At 37.8% G+C, this 15,543-nt stretch overlaps 3 protein-coding genes across 4 annotated transcripts; 2 read left to right on the top strand and 1 right to left on the bottom strand.

Moving 5' to 3' along the window:
• Positions 1–2,890: 2,890 nt before the first annotated feature.
• CKI1 (Signal transduction histidine kinase) lies at positions 2,891–6,787 on the top strand. The gene is made up of 7 exons (XM_048095957.2): positions 2,891–2,944; positions 3,134–3,370; positions 3,445–4,119; positions 4,197–4,584; positions 4,672–5,210; positions 5,277–6,116; positions 6,234–6,787. Exons 1-7 carry the CDS (start codon positions 2,891–2,893, stop codon positions 6,462–6,464), a joined length of 2,964 nt encoding a protein of 987 aa, XP_047951914.2. The 3' UTR covers positions 6,465–6,787.
• A 534-nt stretch (positions 6,788–7,321) lies between these two features.
• Positions 7,322–11,191, bottom strand: LOC125192209 (methionine aminopeptidase 1A-like). Of its 2 annotated transcripts, XM_089056131.1 has the most exons (17): positions 11,087–11,191; positions 10,923–10,995; positions 10,754–10,804; positions 10,412–10,567; positions 10,250–10,325; positions 10,102–10,149; positions 9,959–10,003; positions 9,759–9,858; positions 9,599–9,650; positions 9,469–9,510; positions 8,852–8,913; positions 8,667–8,765; positions 8,330–8,403; positions 8,185–8,254; positions 7,876–7,941; positions 7,699–7,787; positions 7,322–7,625 (listed from the first exon to the last, which is right to left on the bottom strand). In XM_089056131.1, the coding sequence occupies exons 2-17, from the start codon at positions 10,991–10,993 to the stop codon at positions 7,548–7,550; spliced, it is 1,179 nt and encodes a 392-aa protein (XP_088912257.1). In that variant the 5' UTR covers positions 10,994–10,995; positions 11,087–11,191; the 3' UTR covers positions 7,322–7,547. The 2 variants fall into 2 exon arrangements, 1 of the variants encoding a protein (XP_088912257.1); XR_016128695.1 differs by lacking the exon at positions 7,322–7,625 and having other exon boundaries at positions 7,705–7,787; positions 7,876–7,958; positions 11,087–11,186.
• A 1,758-nt stretch (positions 11,192–12,949) lies between these two features.
• Positions 12,950–13,372, top strand: LOC125194630 (uncharacterized). The gene has a single exon (XM_048092879.2). It carries the CDS (start codon positions 12,950–12,952, stop codon positions 13,370–13,372), a length of 423 nt encoding a protein of 140 aa, XP_047948836.1.
• Positions 13,373–15,543: the final 2,171 nt, after the last annotated feature.

The raw sequence follows: 15,543 nt of genomic DNA, 5'->3' as shown, positions 1-15,543 counted from the left end.
TCTTAATTTAAAAACAATAGTGAACCTATGCAATAACAATAATCAGCAATTACATCAAATTAATTTCTAATTTTTACAAGAAACAAGCAGGACAAGAATTTTCCACAATTAGTCGTGAAAGTGTATCAGCATAAAAACGCTCCTCATTTTAATTTTGAAGTGTAATCAAATTAATGACACGAACTCCGTGTTTAATTCAAATTGATTGACTTAATTTTGATTTATTTTTATTTATATTTTAGTTGATCGAGATGAAAGGATTCTCTCCAACTATTATTACAGAAAAATGTGTAAATTTGAAGATTATATATAATTCTAAGACTAAGAATAAAAAATATCTTAAATTTAAAATTATTTCATAGAGGAAAATTTTGATAGAAGATACTATTTTCAAGAGTTTTTAGACCGAATAGCCCGATGAGTTAGCTCGAAAACCGGCGGGTTAGGATTAGGGTTGAAAATTTATGACCCGAAAAAGTCATAACCCGCACCCAAATAGGTCGGTAACCCGAGTGGGTTGGCCTCAACCCAAGTGGATTAGCCCAATTGACATCTCTGTCAATGATGTTTTAAAAAACATTGTTTGAAATATGGTTTAGACTAATGGACATTAAGTTTTAGTGCTGATTCATTTATCTTCACAGAAGTACACATTTCTTTTTTGTGTTGTTTATAATGTTATGAATATTCTTTATAATTACTCCTATTTCGTATTCCTATCTGTAAATATATTTTTATATTTATTTATTTTAATATATTTAGTTGTTAATATATTTTCATTATTTGAAATCTTTTGTCCCGTGCATAGCACGAGTGATAACACTAGTTCAAGTAAAAAGAAGGGATTCACTATGCGTGAACTTTAGCTCACAAAGAATTTAGTAAGCTCGGGTCTTTTAAGAGAAAACTCTCGAGTGTTACTATGATGGCATGACAATATTTTCATTGTATGTATGTATATTTTGGCATTGTGTTCACTGAGAACCTTTGTACTCAGCTCTGCAGGTAATTTTAAATGTGCAGGTTGAGCAATGATGGAGGAAATGTTGAGCAGAGTTTGATGATTACTCTTTCACCCAAGTAAAGATTCTTGAGGTGTATGTCTTCATACATGTAACCGAATTAAATTCCAATGCGTACTAAGGTCTTGGACAACGTCACCTGTTCTTATATACTCTCTGATTAATCTCTATTGATAAGTAAGGTTTTTCATTTAAAGTCCTGGATACCAAGTGTTATATTGAATTTGTTTCCCTTGATTTCTAAGTGGAGATTTCAAAATTGTTTATCCCCCTTTCTGTTCCCATGCTCTAATTTCCCACCCCTAGTCACGATTTCCTTCTTTGCTATCCTTAGCAAAGTGTGGTCGTGACACCGACGCTTTGGTATATCATGGTATACCGATATACCGATTGATTATTATATATATAAACAAAGTTGATCCAAACAAGAATGCATCTATATCTAGAAATGCAGCTCAAATCTTGGCCCTATGATTAAGTGATCTAAAGATCAATAATTAACCAAAACATGGAAGGTCATTTTTATTTAGTTTTAAGTCATTTTACGAAATCCGAGTTTGATGTCATTTTTAGTTCATTTTAGGTCATTCATTATTAAAATGACCTAATTATACGCTAACAATGACCCAAACATGCCCTTCGTATAATTTTGTTATGTGTTTTTATAATAAGATCTAGTTTTGAAGTAGTTGGACACTAGAATTGTTTTTTTTTTTATTAATATTTTGGGTATAATAGATTTTTTTTCCGATATACTACCTCCGTCCCCCAAATTTTGCTACACTTTGACCCGACACGGGTTTTAAGAAATGTAATGGAAAGTGAGTTGAAAAGGTTGGTGGGATGTGAGTCCTACCTTTAAAGTATTAGTTTTATAATAAAATGTGAGTAGGAATGAGTCAGTGAAATATGCGGTCCACTACCAAAAATAGTAAAAGTGAAGTGTACCAAATTTTCAGGGATGGACCAAAATAGTAAACTGTATCAAATTTTCAGGGACGGAGGTAGTAACAATTATAATGGTATGGCATGCCGCACCGCAAAAGTACGGTGATGCGATATACTGAAAACACGGTAACGGTATCAAAAACTATCTTACGAATTTCCGATATACTAAAAAATTCGGTACGATATCAGTATGGTGTTTTGTCATACCATATACTATAACGAACCACACCGGTTAAATGCTGGTCAAAAAAATTACTTCATGCGATTATTATTAAAATGCACATTCACAATTCAAAAAATTAAATGAAATGCCAATTCTCGCATTGCTCTATAGTGCAGTTATGGCAAAAAGCGACCTCAACGAAATACAGAAGCTAACCGCGCAAACCAACCTATTCCAAAACTCAACGCGAATCAAGAGATACAGATCGAGACCACAACCGATCCGAACACAATGCTAAAAGCAAAGAGGAATTAAGAAGCAGGCACTAGCTAAAGGTCCGTGTATGCATCCCTTTTAATGTTTAATTTCCTTCCGCAAATTAGCACATTTAGCTTCCTTATGTTTCATCTCCTTCCCAAAATGATAAGATGCGCAATCATATTTTCCTGCACATATTTACATTATTAATATAATTAGACGATTTTCTGCATTTATGTAAGATTTACTCGTAAATGGAATGTCAAAAAAGTAAAGAACCCACACCAAAAATAAATGAATATCAAGATTCTACTCTGTGGATATATTTCTAGCAATTATACTTTCTATACTTATGTTTTAATTACTTGATTTGCTTTCTCTTTTAGCTTTTTTATTGAAATGCATTATTATACTTTCTATACTTATGTTTTAATTAGTTGATTTGGTTTCTCTTTTAGAATTTTATCGAAATGCATTTTAACTTGTTGCTTTCTAAGAGATGAAGCAAAATTCTTTGATAGTGTTGCGTCCTGTTTGTTTCTTCATTTTCCTGGTATGTATCTCAGTAATTCTTAAACAAAAACTATGTTTTTTATAAAAAGAAACCATTAGTTTGTTATTAAGTTGATGGAATAAGACTACTGACTTGTCAATTCAAACAAATATTCATTGGAATTTTTTTAGTATTTTGTAGCACAAATTTTTTGGGCTTTTTTGGATGAAACTATTAATCCCTGTGTAGATACTTGTGGTGTTATCTTTGGCTGCTGTGTTGGTCACATTATGGTTCAACAAGGTTGTACCAATCGAGAAGGAAGTGAAGTTGATAGCTCACAACATCAATCAAGATTTGATATCACAAATTCACAATGCAGCTGCATTCTTCTCTCCCAGCAATGCTTCAGCCGTCAACATTGCGCGGATTTTGAGTTTCTGTTTGGATAATAATGATCCCCAATTGACAAATATTGAATCAAAGGTTGCTGTTTTATATCTATAATGAGTTCAATATACAGTTTTTCTTAGTTTTCTTGTGTTCTTCAAATGATGCAGGTGGTTCCTGCACTATTTCAAGCCTTTTCAACAATTCCATACCTGTCTCAGATTTCTTACATTGGTTTGAATGGCTTATTCTTCGCGTATTGTAAAGAAGGGGACGAGCCTTTTGCATTGTACTCGAACTCAACCTTTCCTGCACGAAAAGATGCAGAAGAGAAGAAGTACACATGGTATTTGCAGCCTGCAAATCGTAATACGGGGAAGCTATATGGAGTGGCGACTAAGTTTCCCGCACCTGAACTGGTTAAAAGTAGCTGGTTACAAGGAGCCTTGAATAGCACAAATGGATATGCCTCAGTGGGGAGTGGGTGGAGAGATTCTCAAGATGTTCTGCTACTCAGCACTGTTCGGTTGGATGGAAACGGACTAATTTCTTTAGGCTTCCGTGTGAAGCCTATGGTTGATTTCTTGGTTGCTCAAATGACCTTTTATGATGGAAGCTTGTATCTGTTTACAAAGGATTGGAATGTGACCATTAAAGGCTTCCCAAGCAGTCGTGTCAGTGTCATCTTGGATGGAAATCAGGTTTTGTTTCAGGTGTCAAACCCCGATGATGGCCAGCTCCAGACAGTGGGAAACATCAGTTGCAACGACGAGCGTATTTTGAGCATTGGAGGGAACAAGTATGTGTTCAACTGCTCACCAGCTAAGATTGCTGGAGTTGAATTTGTAAGCATCATCTTTGAATTAATATTATTTCGTTTGAGAATTTTGAATGTATATATTTGTGGTTTTTGGTGTGTCAGGTGTTTGTGTTGGCTGTGGCACTTGATAAGTACTCGAGCCTAGTTCACAAGAACATAAGATTGTGCTTTGCTCTGATAGTTGTAATGGTTGGTGCTGTGGTGATCACGATATGCATTTTCGTGTCACTGATAGTGGAAGCTGCTAGAAGGGAGATGTCACTGTGTGGCGCATTGATAAAGCAGATGGAATCAACCCAGCAATCGGAGAGAAAGAGCATGAACAAGAGTCTCGCTTTTGCAAGTGCAAGCCATGACATTCGTGCTTCTCTAGCAGGCATAAGCGGCCTCGTAGAAGTGTGTCGCACTCAGCTTATTAAAAGGGACCCTTGCAGCTCACAAGTCCTGGAAAATCTGTTGCAGATGGAATCCTGCACGAGGGACCTTTTAGGTCAGTTTTTTTCTGAAGCCAACCATAACATGTGTGTGTGTTTTCTTTCATGTATCACATCCAATTGATTTTATTGATCTGTTCAAGGGATATTGAACTGCATCCTTGATACGAGCAAGATAGAAGCCGGGAAGATGCAACTTGAGGAGCAGGTGTTCGATGTGGAGCAGCTTCTGGAAGACGTGGTTGATCTTTATCATCCTGTGGGCATGAAGAAAGGGGTAGACGTAATCTTGGACCCATGCGATGGGTCCATCGCAAGATGTTGTTGGGCTAGAGGTGACAGGAGCAAGCTGAAGCAAATATTGAGCAACTTACTTAGCAATGCTGTCAAATTTACCACAGAGGGACATGTGAGTGTTGGAGCTTGGGCAAGAAAACCTTGCCTCGAAAATGAAATGCTTGGCTCCTCTCAAACCAACTGCTGCCTATTCAAGATTAACAGACCAAACAACCAATCAAACAGCGATCCCAACTGCATGGATTTCACATTCGAGGTGAACGACACGGGAAAAGGCATTCCAAGGGAGCAGAGAAAATCTGTTTTTGAGAACTATATCCAAGTGAGGGAAACCGCGGTGGGACAGCAAGGGACTGGTCTAGGCCTTGGGATTGTGCAGTCCCTGGTAAGAAAGATCAAAATGACTTTAGTTTATTCCATTCATCAATTGATTTGCTTATTTGAATTCTAGGTGCGCCTAATGGGGGGAGAGATAGGGATTGTGGACAAGGAAGTTGGCGAAAGAGGCACTTGCTTCAGTTTCAATGTGTTGATGACAGCACGCCCGAGCACAGTCGATTTCTGGGAGCCTAAACCGCCAAAATCGCGAGTGGTGCTGCTGCTGAAGAGCGATCAAAGGAGCAATGTGTTGCAAGCCTTCATGAAGAGGCTCGGGATCAAGGTGCACACGGTGAAGCAGCACCAGCAACTCGGTCCTACTTTGAAGAAAATCAAGCAGAAAATGATGAACCTATCAAACCATAGCTGTAACAGCTCTTCGAGCTCCAGATCAGTCCCTTTGAGCAGCCTCGATGGCGTTGATCAGTCTGGAATGGTGCTGATGGTGGTGGACACGCACGTGGGGGCTTTGTCGGATATTAAGAGAGAAATTGGGGATTTCAGAAAGGATATCAGGTGCTATACTAGGGTGGTTTGGTTGGATTCGCCGGATTTTGATCAGGACGAGCTGGCGCCACCGGATTTGGTCATCTCGAAGCCATTTCACGGATCGCGTTTGTATGAGACGGTTAGTCTATTACCAGAGTTCGGGGGCATGGCTACGAGGAGAGGGGGTGATATTTCACCTGCGGTTGGTAGTGCAGAGGAGGAGGTGGGGAAGCCATTGGCGGGTAAGAAGATACTGGTGGTGGACGATGATCCCGTGGGGCGGAAGATAGCTACATTTGTGGCTTGTAGTCTTGGTGCGGTTGCTACATGCTGCGAGACTGGGGCGGCGGCGTTGCAGCTTGTATGCGAGAGGCTCAAAGACGGGGTATCGGGTAGTTTCGATTTCATATTGATGGACTGCGAGGTACCATTATTTATGTCTAACTCTAAAAGAGAAATAGCTCAATTAACACTAGTAATGATAAAACAATTTCATCAATATGAGTTATGATGAGTGGTGAGTAATGTTGTCGTTTGGCAGATGCCGGTGATGGACGGAAGCGAGGCGACTGCAAGGATTAGAGAAGCCGAGGGCAGTTACAGCGTTCGAACAACGATCGTGGCGTTGAGCGCCGGAGACGAGATGGAGAGGAATAGGATGATGGAGGCAGGTGTGGATGCCTACATCACCAAACCACTCAATACCAATAATCTTCTCCAGGCTCTATCACCACTCATTACCACTTACAGAATGCCAGAATCACCAATCTAAGCTGAGTTTTTCACACTAAAATTACACATAATTGTGGATTTCAAATGTTTTATACATACTTGAATTAAGATCAAATGCTCCTATTTTTAGCCTTTCTTATTTTGAGATACGACTCTCACTCATCTAGACTAGATTACTTGAGAATTTTTGGTACGAGTGTTCTTTTGTTCATGTTTCACATCTGAATCACACATCATAAATGGGAGAAAAAAAAATTAATTTCCCCAACCAATATATTATCTTACTCTGGCCAATATTCCTCAACAGTAGAGGAAAAAAACGTACGAAGGTGTGATAGTCATGTTTTGTAGTATCAATGCTCACTTCCTGAAATTTTTTTGGGATCTATGATATTTGTTCTAGGTACTGATCACATATTTCTCTAATATTTTTTGCTATGAAAATATTTGGTTGATGGCTTGATGCATATTACAGTTTGTATCTCGAATACCTACACATTTTAAGTTTGTGAATTACGTTATTAACATACTGAAAACTACATAATTTAAATATTTTAAGTAGAAGCAAAATGACCATCATCTTCAAGTTCTAGTGGAAGATTCGGGTTGCCTCCTGTGCCCCCTATTTCTTAAGGTAAGGTGATCACCCCTCCCGTGAAATTACAGTATTAAATATAAAATAAACTCCATTATTTGAATTGTGATTGTTTGGTGTTGTCTTTATAGAACGAAAATTGAATAAATAAATAAATAAATACGGAGTATAAAATGTTTCACGCCCTGCGATGGAGCCACTGCCGAAGTGTGAATTTTTGTTAAAAGTGAATGTTATCAATCATATCGCCATTTATCCTTTATTTCTGTACCTTTTTCCTAGTATCTCAAAATTATAAAATGTGTTCATAAATCAAATTAGTACTAACAATTTTCTAGATAAAGTACATCATATATTTCGAGGAGAGTTCAATTATGGTTCCTCGAAAGTCAATAATATCTGCAGCTAGCTACATCTCTTTCCTCTGTATAAACTGCACAATACCAACTTCATTCCAGCACATCAAACGCAAAAAAAATCAACCCAAAGAAAATACAGTTACAAATACAACAAAGTGTAAAGCCACATTCATGGACTTAGCCAGGGAAACACTTTGGGGGACGAGGGTAGCCGCGCCGTTAGAACCTCAACTCCTGTATCTGTAACCTGCTCGTTTGTGTAAAATCAGACATGAACAGAAAAAATTAATGTAAACCAAGTTTTCTGAAAAGAATATTACCAGAAGCGTATGTTCAAATTGGGCACTACGTTTCCCATCTGCAGTTACATTGGCCCATCCATCAGGCCACATTCGATCACGCCAAACACCTACGAGGGAAGTGATTTAGGATGCAAAGAGAAAAGATATTAAATACAGAACTTCAACCATGGCATAGGTTTACAACTAGACAACTACCTGAGTTTATCATAGGTTCAATCGTAAATGTCTGGCCCGCCTTCATAACTCCAACAGCCTTATTTCCTGCTCCAGTTAAGGCTCTATGGGAGAGTGAAGTCACAAGATGATACAGAATGATGATGTATAATATTATTACCTAAACACTCATATCAAGAGTCGTATTGCAAAGATATATCAAGAATTCATTCATCTCATGTCAATCCATTTTTCGAAAGCAACTCTGTGAGACATATACATGCCTTATCAAATACCCTCACAGAGAAATATGTTAAAAAGAGTAACAATCCAACTCAATTTTGAGGATACTTGCATAATGGGGTATATTTGGTGCACAGTGGAAGAGCTCACCAATACCATGACCACAATAAGATCTCGCCTGTAGCACATATCAGGATTTTCAAAACATAAACCAAAAATTAATAAATAGAGAAATAAGAAAATGCTCATTTACCACAGATAATCCAGACATAGATGCATGACGGCTAATAATTTCTCCAATTTCCCGAAAACGTACACCAGGTTTAACTACAGAGATTGTGCACAGCACACAATAAACAGCCAGGAACATGATTCCAGATAAATGAATGAACTTATCAAACCCACAAAGTAACTAAAAGCGAACAAAATTTGAGTATGCACATATTGTTTGAGTGACAGTGGGAAAGTACATATGAAGATGGAGAAAGTCAGAAGAGAAGTAAGTAGATAAATGATGAAGGTGATTATTTGCTCATACAGCAAAAACCTTTTAAGTTCATCTACAATAATAAAACAATGATAACACTTACCAGCTGCTATTGCAATACCCAAGCATTCGTATGTATGCTGAACCAGCCGTTTACATGCTTCATCAACATTACCCACAAAGAAGGTTTCATTCAAGTCAGCTACAAAAGCAAGAAAAAGTTTCAGTGTCTTATGTTACAACAACAAATTATAGCTATCACCTAGAGTTGGCTATGAGTTTCCTTACCATGTACCCCTTTATAATACACACTCACATCAACGTTTACAATATCACCATCCTGTAGTTTCCTGAAAAGTATACTTGGAAGTGAGTAAGAAGGTATTTCCTTACAAAGATAATTACCTAGATCTGTCACTATCATCATGCATGATAAACACTATGTCGTCTAAACTTCCCACATTGAATTTAGAAGAAACGAGTTGAGTTCCTGGGCAAATTACTTTTCCTGAGGCCATGAATCTAAGTTCTTCAGCCAAGAACAAACAAGTTAAAAAGTAGAAGAAAATAATGTGCTGAAGGTTCATAGGACCCAAACCCCGAGATATACATCAGACACTAGCTATAGCGCAAGTAGGATAATCAAATACTACATCTGTCACATTCTAAGTGAAGCATTTCCTGTTCGGCATGACTTTTATGCAGTGTTGTTTTGTGAGTTAAGTAGAGAGAGAATAAAATAGAGGGATTGATGTTTCCATTTTAGAAAACGTGCAATTAGAATGGGACATTCCAAAAAGGAAAACATGTTACTTTGAATGCGACGGAGAGAGCATAATGAGAAATGGATTTAAAGGATCAGCTATCATGGCATGTGATAGTTCTTGTTTGGGTTTATGACATACCTTGCATCAGGAATCCCATGGCAGATAATTTCATTCACTGATCTAAGACAAGTAAGAGTTTGATTCATGATGATTTAGGACTAAAAAGTGGTAAGCATATGAAAGAAAATTCAATGTAAGAAGTACATACGTGCAGCAAGACTTCGGAAAGAAATTATAATTCAATGGAGATGGATATCCTCCTGGAGGAAAAAAAACGACCATAGGAAAATCATATCTACCATTTAAAACAATAAAATTATTCACAGGACTACGAAATATAGTATAAATGTGAGGTGTGGCAATCATACCAGCAGCAATTGTTGCTTCGTGAACCACAACATCAATTTCATCTGTAGTAATTCCAGGTTGTATAATCCGAGCAGCAGCATCCAAAACTTCCCTAGCAATCTGGAGATAATAATGAAAGGTTTAGCAAGGATCCATATATTGTTTATTGGATGTATAACAAGACAAAAATTGATGTAATATGTTTCAGTTGCACATTTACCAGGCAAGTTTCTCTCATTCTCTCAATTTGATCTGGAGTCTTGATCTTGATAAATTATATCATGAAAAGCAATTGCATTCAGTCATACTAGTATAAGTTAAGATTGTAAGTAGAGCACATAAGTAGAGACTAGTCATGACTACCTCCACAACATATTGTAGATCACTATTGGGCTCAATTTTAGGAATTCCCTGAAAAGATGGAAAACAGATAAGTGAATGCAGCTGAACAGGTAGCATAAAGAAATCATAACGCAGTAAGCATTTGAAGTATATCAATAAAGAAACTTACATCAATTGCCCAGTCAGGTTGCTGAATATGAGTTGGTACCGTACGTTTCTGTGATATTGGATATGGTCTTAATGGCCTGAAAATGACAGAAAAGTATAGCATATAAGAAATAAAGCATAAATTTTGGTAGATGGAATAGGGGTTAAAATCAATAAATATTACCCAGTCCAGTCAAAATGTGGAAGTGTTGGTGTCCGAGCTCGTCCTTCCCTTAAGCAGTAGAGCCAGCCCGAATCTTGTTGAGTAGAATTTCCAGATATAGGATTGGAGTGAAGAGATTTATGGGAGGTCCAGGATGCCTTGAAACAGTCTTGGGAACTGGAAAGAGGATTTCCATCAACAATAGGCATTAACAACAGGAATGAAAGCCTAATCAGTTGTTTCTAATTCACTAGCTTTGATGATTATCAATTGCCTTGCCTACTATTTCTAACTCCAATACAAATCGAATCCAGCTTCAAATAAAATAGATTCCAATTGCAGAAACGTAATCAAATTACGAACCAGAAAGAAGCAGCTTCACGGGGAAGCTTGAGTTGTACGCATTTGGGGCACCTGTAAGCAGAGCACCAAAACCCACCAACATTAACAGTGCACAGTCATAGCAAATCCAGCAAATTAACCATAAATTAAATATATAAATAAATAATGGAAGAAGAAATATAGATCATACTGGAGATGAGCAGGTTTGGCGCATCTGGCACAAGACAAGCCCACCGCATCTGATTCTGATCCACCTGCCATCTCTTATCCAACCACGGTTTATACACAAAATACTTACAAACAAAAACCGTTAATCAACCATCGCGTTTCAGAATTAACACGCTGCGATCATACCTTGCTGTGCTGTATGATTGCCGAGGTCAATTCCAAGTCTATGATTTTTGCAGATGAGAGTGTGGAGATGGAGATTGGAGGGAGGGTTTAGTAACTAATCAGAAAACGGTTCCTTTGGTCAAAGTCAATTTGTTTCCAATTTTATACTCTTCCGTCCCAAGATAAACGACTCATATTCCTTTTTGGGACGTCTCAAGATAAGTGACTCATTTCCTTTTTTGGTATTCTCTCTCTTACATTTTCTCTCTACTTTATTCACTTTCTACTCTATTAACAAAACCCCATTTCCTTAAATCCCGTGTCAAAAAGTTTGTGGTTACTTATCTTGGGACGGAGGGAGTATGATCTATCCATTATTTTTAGACCAAAATTTCGGTTTTTGCCATGAACGTCTTTAAATATAGCGCACAAAGTTATCAACTAATTTGGATTGTAGACATATCTCATTCAACTCGACCCTGATATTTTTCAGTAAAATTATACAGACGTGGCTAGTCTAAAAAAAACTATTCTTAGAAAGTCTGAAATTTATAGCCGGAAAGTACACGTGGCTTTGATTGATTTAGGAAAAACTGTCTTTAAAAGTCATGATTTTTTTAATTTTTTTGATATTTCCCGTGAACTACAAATGTAATATACATTTGTGACCTATCATTCCAACTTGGTTATCAACCGATGTGGTTGGTAAGAGCATCCACAATGGATGTCCGATCGCGCGCCCGATCGGCCGAGATCGGGCTCGGGCGTGGTCGGGCATCCATTGCAGTCCTCGGACACGCCCGAGTGCGACCGAACTATCGGTCGCGACCGATCCCGAGCCCGATCGATCGGGCGTTAGATCGGGCGCCCATTGCAGAGGCGCGCCCGATCACGCGTTGGCCCGATCACGCGTTTTTTATTTATTTATTTATTTTTCCTTTTCAATTCTATAAATATACCTTAATTTCACTCATTTTTCACACAACTCTCTCACATTTCTCTCAACTCTCTCTCCATTGCAATATCTCTTTCACTCACTTTTCCAAAATGGTTCCCGGGGAAGATATTGGTCGGTCTATGGAACGCGCAATGTTTGCTTTCGGGAACCAGATTCTCACCGGTATTCGTGCAATACATGAGCAAGAGCAAGCCGAACAGCAGGTCCCGAGGCCCATCCACCGACGGACATCCGTCCGTCGAGAGCATGTCCTAGCTCATCAACGTCTGTTCAAGGACTACTTCACCGAACATCCCCGGTGGGGCGCGCCGGTTTTTCGCCGACGGTTTAGGATGCAGCGAGAGTTGTTTCTCCAGATTGTTCACGCGTTGGAGGCGCGCGACGAGTACTTCCAGTGGCGGGAAGATGCGACCCATAGAAAGGGTCCATCCCCGCTGACGAAGTGCACTGTTGCGCTTCGTCAGTTGGCATACGGCACTACGGCGGACATGTTCGACGAGTATCTTCACGTCGGGGATACAACTGGCTAGGAGTGTCTGGTAAATTTTTGTGCGGGCGTTATTAACGCCTTCGGCGCCACATATTTGCGCAAGCCGAATGCCCAAGACTGCCAGGACCTGCTGCGGATGCACGATACGGTGTACGGCTTTCCTGGAATGTTAGGGAGTATTGATTGTATGCACTGGGAGTGGAAGAATTGTCCTGCAGCGTCGAGAGGCCAATTCACCAGTGGGTATAAGGGTACCCACCCGACGATGATCCTTGAAGCAATCGTTGACCACGGTCTTTGGATTTGACATGCTCACTTTGGCGTGGCGGGGTCCAACAACGACATCAATGTGCTGAACTCGTCCAGTCTCTTCACCGAGCAATGCAATGGCAACGGTCCAGTTATCAGCTTCACTGCCAACGGACGACAACATCATATGGGGTACTACTTAGCCGACGGCATTTACCCGAGATGGCCAGTTTTCTTGAAGACGATCTCCTGTCCAACGGGTGCGAGGAGAGAGTTTTTTGCGGCAAAGCAGGAGGCTGCACGGAAGGACGTGGAGCGAGGATTCGGTGTGCTTCAAGCGCGTTGGGGAATAGTGAAAGGCCCGGCTCGTTCCTGGTACAGGCATCATATCGCCAATGTCATGTACGCGTGCATCATCTTGCACAACATGATTATTCACGACGATGAAGCCGCTCCGAGCGCAGGTCATGCAGCCCCGCCGGTCGTTCGAGGTTTACCCTATGGACTCAGCGAGAGATTACAAGCTCAAGAGAGCATGCGCAACCAACAAGCTCATATTGATCTCATAAACAACATGATTGAAGAAGTTTGGACACGTAGTGGTCGTTGAAATTGTACCTCTTTATTGTAACTTTAAAATAAAATAAAATTAAGTAATGTATGTTTTTTGCTAGTTCTTTAATTTAGAAGTCTAATTTTGCTATTTATAATTGGTAAACATAAAAAAATTAAAATTAAAATTGAAATGAGAAATGGATAATAGATAGGGCATGCACTAAGGCTCCACCATTGCAGAAAGATGAGGCATGCTGACGTGGCAACCACTAGGGCTCTCACTGGACTATGCACTAGGGCATCCATTGTGGATGCTCTAACGGTCATTTTGGTTGCAATTAGTTTGTCTCCTAGATCACCACTCTGAAATGCCTCCTAAACCTCATCATTGGTCATCCTTGGCTCATTTTACAAGCTACTCCATCCATTCACAATTTAAAATTACACTTTGCTTTGTCGAAAGTTTTAAGAAAAATGTAAAAGTAAGAAGATAGAAAAAAGACGATGTAATGTCATGTGAATCCCATTTTTATATTAGTAAGTTTATAAGAAAATGTGAGTACAATGAGCTAGTGGAAAAGTGAGATTCACTTACCAAAAAAGAAAAAATAAAAATAAATTTAGATATTATTTCATGGACATGCCGAAATAACAAATATAGACATTATTTCGTGGACATATAGAGTCTATGTAGTGGGCCACCACTCGATTGCACTCAATGAAAGTATAATATTACAAACTAAATAAGAGAATTCGTTTCGACTAGCCTAACAATAGAGATAACTCTATTGTTCGGTAAACTTCACATTTCCAATATGAACAACACTAAAATATGTAACATTATATTAAGGCTTAAACTTCCATCCTTCAAAAATAGTCTTATTTGTGCGTGGACGATATGAATTTTACTACTATTTCCTATGTCCCATTAAAAATGAAACATTTTTCTTTTTGGATTGTCCCGTTTAAAATATTTATTAACATGGAGATAACATCATCTCTACTTTTTCATCTTGCTTACTTTATTCTCTTCTCATTAACTCATAAAATAACACTAAATCCCGTGTCCAAAAGTAAATACTATTTTATTTCTAGTGGGACAGAGAAGAAAAAACAAAAAAATATGGATAATTAGGAGGAAAAAACAGAAAAAATGGTAACAGAATTTCCATAAAGAATAAGATCAATTTTGATGGATGGATTAAAATAAAGAAATAAGGCGTTTTTTTTGAACGAAAAGAGGTAGTATTAAATACTCGGATAAAGATATAAAAAAAAAACTTACTTATTTATAGTGCAAAAAGGATGGGACTGGCGTCATGCTTTTCTAGATTAATTCCCATTAATGTCAACAAATGAGAAATTTATGAAGCCTAAGGTGCCGTGCGAATGCGAAATAAGTGTTCAGATTTTTCTTCGAATTGCCTAAACTAATTTAATTTTCAGGTCTATAAGGAGAATATTTTGTTGCTCTACACATTGAATTAATTCAGCTACCAAACTGAAAGTCTCGATGGACGTCATTGACTCACTGGTTAGCAACCAATACTGTATTAGTAGTATAATTTTTTCATTAAACAATAGTCTATGAGTTAAGTAATGAAGATAAACAACATTGAATTGGTGTGAAACGAACATAACGAAATTTTAGTAAAAGAATTACCTTTACTGAGAAACTTGTTATGTCTTTTTTTATTATACTTACATTACATGATTTCTTTTTTCGTAATTATGTCTTCTAGTAATGAGCGGTTGATCTTTTTTTATTTCCTTTATAAAAACTATAAAAATCTTTGTCGTTTGATATTATTTCCATTTTTTAATAACAATAATAATATTTTCTTTAGTTAAAACTTAAAAGGATGAAAGATGTACTAGTATTAACTAATCTTATTTTGTGTGGTTTAACTATGTAGAAAGACACCTCACTATTTTATCTTATACTATACCACTACTAAACACTGAAAAAATAAAAAAATCTTTACCAAGGATGAAGGATACCAACAGTTTAAACTCCAAAGTCCTCGATATTTTTTTAAGTAATCAGTCAAAAAGTAGTTTGAAACATCGATAAATGGTTGAAATAATAACATATATTAATACATTACAATCGCAATATAGAGACATATTATATATCTCCACTAACTAAGTCTATTAAGCATACTATTACAGTATTGCTTTCCTAGATTTAAATATCACTCACACTATCCAACATTATACTGTATA

The sequence above is a fragment of the Salvia hispanica genome, chromosome 4, assembly GCF_029641045.1.
Source record: "Salvia hispanica isolate PSC_SH4W2 chromosome 4, Shi_PSC_v1, whole genome shotgun sequence".
Taxonomy (NCBI): domain Eukaryota; kingdom Viridiplantae; phylum Streptophyta; class Magnoliopsida; order Lamiales; family Lamiaceae; genus Salvia; species Salvia hispanica.
Note: the sequence above shows the minus strand (reverse complement) of the source record. Positions and strands in the feature narration are given on the sequence as shown.

Coding starts and splice junctions, on each gene's coding strand:
- LOC125194630 (XM_048092879.2), top strand. CDS start 12,950: ATGGGGTACTACTTAGCCGACGGCATTTACCCGAGATGGCCAGTTTTC.
- LOC125192209 (XM_089056131.1), bottom strand. CDS start 10,993: ATGGCAGGTGGATCAGAATCAGATGCGGTGGGCTTGTCTTGTGCCAGA. Junction 10,805..10,922: donor GCCAAACCTGCTCATCTCCA/GTATGATCTATA, acceptor CTCTGCTTACAG/GTGCCCCAAATGCGTACAAC. Junction 8,404..8,666: donor GGGTATTGCAATAGCAGCTG/GTAAGTGTTATC, acceptor CAATCTCTGTAG/TTAAACCTGGTGTACGTTTT.
- CKI1 (XM_048095957.2), top strand. CDS start 2,891: ATGAAGCAAAATTCTTTGATAGTGTTGCGTCCTGTTTGTTTCTTCATT. Junction 2,945..3,133: donor TTTGTTTCTTCATTTTCCTG/GTATGTATCTCA, acceptor ATCCCTGTGTAG/ATACTTGTGGTGTTATCTTT. Junction 4,585..4,671: donor CTGCACGAGGGACCTTTTAG/GTCAGTTTTTTT, acceptor GATCTGTTCAAG/GGATATTGAACTGCATCCTT.